The sequence below is a fragment of the Trachurus trachurus genome, assembly GCF_905171665.1.
Source record: "Trachurus trachurus genome assembly, chromosome: 17".
In the NCBI taxonomy this organism is placed as follows: domain Eukaryota; kingdom Metazoa; phylum Chordata; class Actinopteri; order Carangiformes; family Carangidae; genus Trachurus; species Trachurus trachurus.
In genome coordinates, this window is record NC_139900.1 from 4,207,178 (window position 1) to 4,216,862 (window position 9,685).

General features: G+C 42.6%; 2 protein-coding genes across 2 annotated transcripts in view; one reads left to right on the top strand and one right to left on the bottom strand.

The window, feature by feature from the left end:
- The window catches only part of hhla1 (HHLA1 neighbor of OC90), a 34,418-nt gene extending 26,760 nt beyond the window's left edge, over positions 1 to 7,658 (top strand). The window contains exons 13-14 of the mRNA XM_083990705.1: positions 6,838 to 7,003; positions 7,531 to 7,658. Coding sequence (XP_083846831.1) covers positions 6,838 to 7,003; positions 7,531 to 7,621 — 257 coding nt within the window. The 3' untranslated portion in view covers positions 7,622 to 7,658. The remainder of the gene's footprint in view (positions 1 to 6,837; positions 7,004 to 7,530) is intronic.
- On the bottom strand, positions 1,606 to 3,177 carry LOC311000020 (E3 ubiquitin-protein ligase TRIM65-like; the record flags this gene model as incomplete). Its single annotated transcript, XM_083990658.1, has 2 exons — positions 1,606 to 2,667; positions 2,881 to 3,177. The coding sequence occupies 2 exons, from the start codon at positions 3,175 to 3,177 to the stop codon at positions 1,606 to 1,608; spliced, it is 1,359 nt and encodes a 452-aa protein (XP_083846784.1).
- Positions 7,659 to 9,685: the final 2,027 nt, after the last annotated feature.

Below are 9,685 nucleotides of genomic sequence, written 5' to 3' on the forward strand. Positions count from 1 at the left end.
CGATTGTGGTGACAGACTGATCCTGTCAGCTCCGCGCACACTACAGGCTGAATGACAGTTCAATAGAATTTAATTTCATATTGTCACAACGTGTACTCAGGTCTACTTTGCAATGTAAATCAGAATTTGGAACAAGCGACATAGTGTATAGGCTACTGTAATAGGCTAACTTGTCTAAATCCAGCTGCCTATTAGGTGATTGGCAGTCATTGGTTTCCAAAACAAAACACAGGCACAGGCCAACATTCACTCAGTTCAAGGATAAAAACACCACCAGCTGTCAAATGATCACTATGAGTGTATCCTCAACTGAGACCCTTTGCAAATGAAACATGCCTACTACAGTAGTTGGCTGCATCAAAGAACGTACATTTTTCGATTAGAAAAAGTTGATTTATCATTAAAAACACAATTTTTTGTTTAATTAAAGATAGAACAAAGAAAGTAAAAAAGACCTGTTAATTTTGACTCCCGCGCCTGTTTACGTTTTTCCTGTCACGTCGCAATCACGCAACTAATGGGGAAATTGACTTCTGAATTACGGGAATCCGGTGTCCCGTGGGAATCCCGAGAAAATGTCAGCCTTTACTGAGCAGCCAGGTACTGGAGAGGGAGGAGAGGAAAGGAGTAGAGAGGACTGGAGGAGAGACGTGTGGCTTGTGTTACAGCGCTTAAAGGACTTTTAACACACCCGAAAAACTGCTACAGTTTGCTGGAATGGCCCAGACGTGAGGAAATGCAGAGATATAAGAGCTTTTGCCCTGGCGGGTATTAAATCAAAAACCAGAGAAATTTCCACAAAGCTGTGCCAGTTAATACCTGCCCTTCAAACGTACTAAATAAATATGCAAAAAGCGCCACCGCAATGTGTTTCAGGTTTGGTAAATCACATTGTGTGCGCTAAATAAATCTATTTGCATCTACCCCTCCCAATATTTTGCACGCTCAGGCAGAAACGCCCACATTTGCATATTCATCAAGGCAAACACGCTAAATGGATTACGCATGTTTTTTTGCCCGTAAATCCTTGGTGCACCTGGTTAGTAGATCAGCTTTATACATTTTGTACATTTCTTTGCGGGTGACATCAAGCTTAGACACGTTTTTATACAAGCAAACCTTTAGTAGATCAGGTCCTGTGTGTTTAATCTTTGTATGAGTTCAGAACATGACAAATAGAAATGCCGCTCCCCAGACTGACTCACCACACACAGACAACAATGGTACAAAGTGTTTTATTTATCAGGGTCACAATACAGACAGCATGATTATTATCTTGATTACACTTTGATCAAAGCTCATAGACCTTATCAGTGAATGGATTTGGAAAACAAAAACAATTGATCTGACAAATAGATTTCTTAGTTTCCACAGTGAGAACAAACCTCCGTGATAAAGGAAGGTCTGGTGATTTCTAGGTTAAGGCCCAAACAACAACAACAACAACAACACACTAACACATCAACACAAATATCCAACAAACATTTAGAGCTCAGATAAGTTTCTATTTTCATGTGGAGAAATGTGAGTTTAGGTAAAGAAGACTAATCACTAAATTCATTTAGCAACTAGAACACACATTAGAACTAAAGTCTTTTTCACTTATCACAACTTTGCTGTGCTTCCATAACAAACACAAATTCCAGCATGTAGAGGCTGAGTGAATGTGGTCTGGACTCTGTGGAGGAGAGTCATGGTTTCAGAGACGCTGTAGAAGGACAGAATACCTGCACTGTGATCCAGGTACACTCCTACGCTGGAGGACTGAGGACCTGAGACTGGAGTCCTGATCTTGTTGAACCAAAATATGAAACTGTTGATGGAGCAAACTAACGACCAAGATTTGTTATTGTATCCAAATGAACTTTCTCCCCCTGCTCTGCTGATATTCTTGTATGCGACTGCTACATCGACTCCTTCTCCTTTCCACTCCACCTCCCAGTAACAACGTCCAGTCAGACTCTCTCTACTCAGGACCTGAGGATGTGAAGTGAATCTGTCTGGGTGACTAGAATAAGACTGAACTTTATCCATAAATGTTACTTTTCTGTTTCCCTCAGATAATAACAGTTGTCTGTTTGCTGTGTTTGCATCCAGTGTGATTTCCCGTGAATATCTTAAGAAGTCAGCTCTGGTCCTGGGCTCCGGTGGTGACAGTAAAACATCCACGTGAGTCTCTGTCAGTGAGATGTTTGTCCTTGTGTCTCTCAGAAGGTCCTGTAGTTTATCTCTGAGCTCTGACACAGCTGCTGTCACATCCTCAAAGTGTCTGAGAGGACGGATATTGATGCTGGATGAGTGTGTAGATGGACTGAGTGCTGACAGTGAGGGGTAGTTGTGTAGAAACTGGGTGTGATCCTCTGTGTGTGACAGCAGCTTCAGCTCAGCGTCTTTCCTCTTCAGCTCAGTGATCTCCTGCTCCAGCTTCTTCTGAAGCTCTTTGACTCCACTCACTTGAGTTTCCTGCTGGGATCTGATCTGCTGCTTCAGCTCAGAGCTTCTTTTCTCCATGAGACGGATCAGCTGAGTGAAGATCTTCTCACTGTCCTCCACTGCTTTATCAGCAGAACCATTGATGGCCTCCACCTCCTGTTGAAGCACCTTCACATCTTTCTCTCTGTCCTGGATTCTCTGCTGGATCTTTTGTCGACTCAGCTCCAGCTCTCTCTGCCTCTCAGTCCTTTCTGCTGCAGCTGAGACTTTGTCGTGAACAGAACAGATGTTCTCCTGGAGCTTCTTGGAGGGCTCCACCAGCTTGTGTTTCTTTAAAGGAGCTACTTCATAATGAGACTGCAAGTGTTTCTCACAGTAGGAGGCTGAACACGTCAAACAGGACTTGACAGCTTTGAGTTTTCTCCCAGTGCAGAAATCACAGGCCACATCTTCAGGTCCAGCATAGCAGTGATCAGCAGGAGCAGCTTGGAGTCCAGTCTTCTTCAGCTCCTCCACTAAAGCTGCTAACATGGTGTTTTTCACCAGATCAGGTCTTGGTGTGAAATTCTTCCTACACTGAGGGCAGCTGTAGATTTTCTTCCAATCCTCTCCATCCCAGTGGGTTTTAATACAGTTGAAGCAGTAGCTGTGTCCACAGGGAATAGTCACTGGATCCTTCAGTAGCTCCAGACAGATGGAACAAGAGAAGGTCTCCTGGTCCAGATGAACTCCTTTCTGCGCCATTTCACCTCTCACAGATGACGACTGTCTGAGTTTCTGTTGCTCAGATTTGAAACTAGTTTGAGCTCTGATCTAAACAACATGTGTCTCTGCAGTGAATGGGGCCTGTCAGCTCCTCCTCTTCACCACATGTTGGTTCCACCCATCTTCAAACTGTAGATCTGAAGGGGAGGGAACAAGGAAACACATGATCCGGGTGGAGCTCACTGTGTTTGAGAGCAGATAACCAGGGTTTTCCACATTCCAGTGTCAGGAGCAGCTGTGTGCTGTGCTCCAGCACAATAGTAAGATGCCTCACACAGAAGCACCAATTATGTAGGGAATTTGTACAGGGCTCGTTGCACGGGGCACCAATTATGTAAGGGTTTTACACAATGTTGTGAATGTACACAGCCTCAAACAGGCAGCGCCAACTAATGTTATGCACCATAAATGTTGGGTTCTATCTCACACATGCGTGCTATTTACAGTGTACTCATGACGGTTATTGGCTGATGTCTAGTGACCTGAGAGTTCCTGGGTCATAGAGTGACCAATGGAGGTCAAGAGTTGGGATTTTCACACCTACAATAGGTGTGAAAGGTGAAGGATACTGGGAAACTGAGTTCAATGGCTTTCCTTTGTCTGGATGAAGCTATGTATCCTCCATTTTGAGTGGGCTGTGTTCCAACAGCTTTGTTTCCTATTTACAATGAAGATTTGTTAAAACCTCCTTATTAGATAACGTTTGTCTCAGAGGCTGTAAATAACCTCCTGGCATCTTATCAGGTTTTACTCCTGTTTGTTTAAACTTTGTACGTCACAAAGTTCAGAATATGACAATTAGAAATGGAGCTCTGCAGACTTACTCACCACACAGAGACAACAACAGCACAAAGTTTATTATTGACAATGAGGGGTAGTTGTGTAGAAATACAACATGTAGGCAGCATTTGTTCATTTATTTGAGGGTCATTGATTCATTTTTGGAAGGAAATTGTGCTAAAAGTTGGAGGGGTGATCCACTCATTTCCGTCTTCTTTAACTTCCTCTTTTCCTTGTCAGAGTTGTCGAACAATATTTACACAACATAAGGTCACATATTAAGAAAACATCAACAGGGGCCTTCAAAGCCTCCAGTGAATGTGACGCAAACTGCTGATACAGAACTTCAGACAAGATGTTTACTCATGCTAAATAATCGGAGCTGTTGCTGCTACCGGCTTTTCAGAGCTGCAGTCATAAGGCTGAGCAGGAACAGTTTGACTCTGACTGACCTGCCCTCAGAAACCCACTGTAATCAAATCAGTATTTGACACACTGACAGGTCATGATTGTACAGTATTTTAGCCCTGGGAAATGTGTGCATCAGTGTTTGTTGTGAAACAGTCAGTAAGAGGAACTGTTCGAGGCTAAATACTTGTTTAAAGGGTCCAGGCTGGTGGTGGGGTCAGACATCTAGCTGAGTTGACTGAGGTCATCGTGAGGGACTAGAGAGTGTGTATGTCAACGAGTGTCCTCACAGCTGTAGAAAGACCAACATGGGCTGGAAAGAAGAAGCTCTGCAAGAGGCTCAGATAGTAACCATGGTAACACTGCCCCCCTCCTTATGTGAAAGGAGGGGGGGCAGTTTAAAGCTGCAAAGGTTAAAATTAAATTAAGGACAAATATTCATTGTTTATCTGTCGGCTACATGATCAGTGAGTCTGCAGGGAGGGAAAAGACACTCAGCCGAAAAACAAACAACACAAGCTGCATAGTTCACAATCAGAGAGGTTTAAAAAAAATCTTGGCACCATAATCAACGGATAAAGACTCAGTTTCTAGAGTTCACCTTCAGCTACAGCCTCTGTTTTGTTCCACCTCTTATCAGATGTGTTACACCATTGAGCTCTCAGAAATAGTAGAATTAAAATCAAAATATTTATTTATTCTAATCTATAAGTTGGTGAGTTGACGCTAGATACAGGGGAAAAAAACACACATGGAAAAACCTCAACCTTCAGTGTAAATTTTATTCCCTTTTTCTCATTGTGCAAATGAAACGGTTATTTGCCCACATTCCCCAGCAACACCACTAGATGGCAGTGACAGCACACAGTAGAAACACCAACTGGCTGCTCCCCCACAGAGTTCTGCCTAGCAACAGCCAGCAGGGCTGGAGTCCTGTGCTAGCTGTCATTGAGTCATTAGTGTGTATTAGAATGAATGTCTGTTGCCCAGCTGCATATCTCTACACCGTGTGTGTGTGTGTCTGTGGATGGACGTAATAGATTCTTAGATGAAACCTGATGTTTGTTGCACACACCAGTAATTGTACACTTTGTGTCCTTGTGACAGAAATGGTCTTGGCCCTGTGTCAGCCCTGTGTTGGCTCTATCTTGACCTTGTGTCAGCCGTGTGTTGGCCCTGTGTTGGCTCTATGTTGGCACTGTGTTGGCTCTGTGTCAGCTCTGTGTTGGCTCTATGTTGGCCCTGTGTCAGCTCTGTGTTGGCTCTGTGTTTTATGCAGAACGTTATTTGTCAAGGCTTTGTGTTGAAAAAAAATAAAAAATGCAGTTTTTCAATGTAATTTATCACAGGATAAATATCACATCGGTCAAATCTTCATATACAATATAGAAGCATTAAATACATTAAGATAAGATTTAAATGTCATTCAAATTTACTGTCTTTCCCAATAATTAGGTTTCATAGTATTTGCCTCAGGCCTTAAATTTCCAGAGATACATATGTAATATATCCTAAAAACTGTGGCTATTGTCTGACTTTTTATCTGATATCATGCAACTTTCCCAGAAGCCTACGTTTTTCATTGTTGTTAGTCCTAATTAGCAAATATTAGTCTGCATGCATACTGACCTGTTAGTGCATCGACGACACCACGGGCCAAGTTTGGACATTGAGGAGAATCAGTCAGGAAGCCTTGCAGAATCAACACACATCATCATTTTACAAATAATGCAGCATTAAGATTTTTTAACAGTAGTTGAAAATCAGATTAGAATAAATAGCGCAGCCATTTGATTAAGAAAACAGTTTAGTAGGAGGCAATAGTAAAAAGATGATGTTTTTAGATTTTATCTAATAGTTCTGAAAGAGTCAGAGTTCTTACAGTAAGACTTTTGGGCAGATCGTTCTGCAGTTTCGAGGCACAATAATGTGTGAATTTAAACTCGTGATACTTGTTAAAAAATCAAATGTACCCGATAAGATGGAGGAAGTTGAGGATGAAAAACTGGGTGTTTTCTTTACACGTGACTGTAAAAATGTTCCTGGATACCACCACAGGATTGATAACTGCAAAGTGTGCGAATAGCTGCAGAATGTGGAGAGGTATCTAATTGATATTCACATCTGAATATGGATTTTTATGGAAATTAGGAGCCCGTGTACCTGGAATGCATTAATTATGATTAGGATGCATCAGCACCAGTGATTCGTGTAATGGGAGTTTAAGTGGTGAAAAGACATAATGCAGCATGAATACAATGAGAGAATGTGAGGGTGATTTACACCAAATCTCCAAATCACCACTGAGCTTTCAGACGTTCATTATAGTCTCTCATTGTCTGATAATTAACGTTTTAATGACTTTGGTTTTGTTTGGAAGTCTAGAGTTAGAAACGGGCTGTTCAGAGCTGGTTTGTGACTGACGTGACCTCTCGCTCTGTCTGTTGAGAGGTTGTCCTTGGAGAAGGCCGGAGCTGTTCGGCGAGTCCATCTACGGCGGCGCGACCACGACGACCACGGTCAGCGCTCACAAGCTGCAGCCCTGCGTCCTCGAGCTGTGCAAGTTCTTCTCGCAGTGCCTGTGCAGACCCTTCAACCACAAGACACGCATGAAAAGGTCCTGACACCAGCAAATTAGACTCTGCATCCAGATGACAGATTGTGGGGTTTTTAATTGCGTGATGTTGGAGAGCCAGGAAAGTGAACGATGTGAGGGAGAATGAGAGGAAAACTAATGACTGCAAAGGCCGGACATGAGGGGTGGAGATGGACAGACATTCCTCTGACGGTGTTAATGATGTCCCAGTAGATTTGAGGAGGTAAATCTGGCTACTGCTGCACTCAGAGGAATACTACACCTGATGTCCATTAATTCAGGACCTCTCTGGTCGAGAAGGGGAGGTCTCCTTCCTGGTTCTTGATTAATTATAACCCCATATTCTGCTCTGAGAACCACTGACCAAACAAGTGAACTACTTAGCCCATTTTGGCTTTGATGTCTTGGTGTCTTTTCACCCACAGATCTCCATTTTTACATTTTAGCTCTCTGCAATAGACCAGTATACCTTTTACTTATCACCTAATTGGCCAATAGAGATGTTGGATGTGAAGCTCGGTTGTTGACGTGATCTCCTCGTTCTGCAGGTACTGTGCCGACAGCCACATCTGGTATGAGAAGCACACGTCTGAGATTTGCCGGCGAGTCAGAAGAGTCTCCTTCTCCAGAAGTAAGTGACCTGTGGGCGATGGTACGACCGATGGACGCCGGGCTGAGACGAGGAACTTAGCGACTATCGGAGCACTGTCAGAGCAAATCTCCGTCAGCGGCCAGCCTCCGCCTCCATTTCTCTGTTTGAAGTGAAGCGTTACTGAGACTTCATAGATGAGTGGGCCACTGGAAACACTACATATAATAAAGATGGTGTGTCATGGATATAACCAGCTACACCTGACAGCACCATGCAGCTCAGGGTGGGAACGGCTGATCTATACTGTAGATTTAAACAAAACAAAAGAGTTAGAATTTCATTAAAATGTATTGTATTTATTTTATTAATAGGAACATTTTCCAATGAAAAAACTTTAAAAACGTTATTAGGGACTAGGTGGGACCCTTTTACTTTCAGAACCACCTAAATTCTTGGTGTTGTAGATTTAAGCTGACACTGAAGCTCCTGTAACACTAGACTGAGATCTGGTGACTGTGGAGTTACTGTTGTCGTTCAGTCATCTCCAACGGGTCCGACCCTTCACCTCTGACCTCTGACCTCTGGTATCAGCAGGTCATTTTCTCCCAGAGAACTGACAATAGTTCAGCAGTTTGTGGCTGCGTTCACAGTCACTTAAATCCCTGTTCTTCTTCATTCACATGCTCAGTTTAAACTTCATATAACCTTTTAAACCTTTTAATGGTGCCAGCCTTTTGTTCTTCCACATTCACTGTGGTGTCACCATGCCACTTGCTGTTTACTTACTGTTTACTTCCTTAGTTGGTGTGGACTGAGACGATTTCTGATACGGAGGATCTGGATCGCCTCTGTTTTAACATGAAATTATGTTAGATAGCAGCCCAAGAGCTTAGCACAAAGACAGGAAACGAATGCAAACAGTTAGTTTGATAGGGAATAACTCTTTCCCTATTAATTTATTTATTTATTTAGAGCCAGAAAAACAAATCTAAACCACATGGTTCAGGAGTTTATGTCAAAATATGACGCGCTTCCATAAAACCAAGTAACAATTAAAATCATTCGAATCTGTGGGGATTTTATTTTGACAACATATGAGTGTGGCAGGTAATTATGCAGCAGGTGACAGAATTAACAGTGTTTAAATATCCAGACTGACATGGACTTGGAGAGATGACAGAGCTGTTTAAAACACTGTGGGCTACAAACAGCTGTGAGTGTGTGAATCTCAGAGATAATTGGGGAGCACACTTCATCCCTCACCTGTATTGAAGGGGACGTGTCGGCCATGTTTGCAGCGAGCCGGTATCAGAGCTCATTAGAGCAGCAGCTCCACACGAGGCTCCGAGCCGCCGCCGCCGCCATGAATCCTCACAGCTAATGGGCTCAAGAGGTCGTAGAGGAAGCGGACTGTTGGACAACACATCGGTCCTCATCCCACCTCTCATTAGACCTCAGACTGTATTTTTAGACTGCGTGTTAGTGGAGTTTGATTTGAAACTGACATCAAAGCCAGTTTTCTTTATGTAGCACCGTTCAAAAGTGTCAGATCAGTTTGGAGAAGCTGTATTTTAAGCCGCAAATGAGCAGCTTCAGCAGAGCTCAGGTGTTCAGACAGGTTCTTCTTCCGCTGAGGAGGAACAAACACACGAAGAGCTGCTGCACATTTTCTTCTTTCTGACTCTGGATGTAAAAAAAAAAAGTCCAAGACAAGAGAGAGGAATCACAACACTACTTAAAAACTGTTTCCCTTCATCTAGATCAACAGCAAACACAACATGACACACAATTTTAACCAATACGTGAACTGTAAAACAACGATTCTCTGACCAGTCAGATACAGGACCTGTACTTTGATATTTACCTCCTTTAAGGGCTCTTACTAATAATTATTTCCATAATTAGTCACAGTTTCTCCGACTCTTGAGAATGTCTTTTCTAGTGCAACAGGTGATTAATTTACACTTTAGTTTGGTTCATAACCCCTAACCCCTAATAATAACAGATACCCTTAATAAATAGATCAGAATAGTTTGGCACATTGTTTAAAACAAGACTTTGGTAACCAGTTCTTAAAAAATAACACAATTAAAGTGATTTCTGGCGTAACT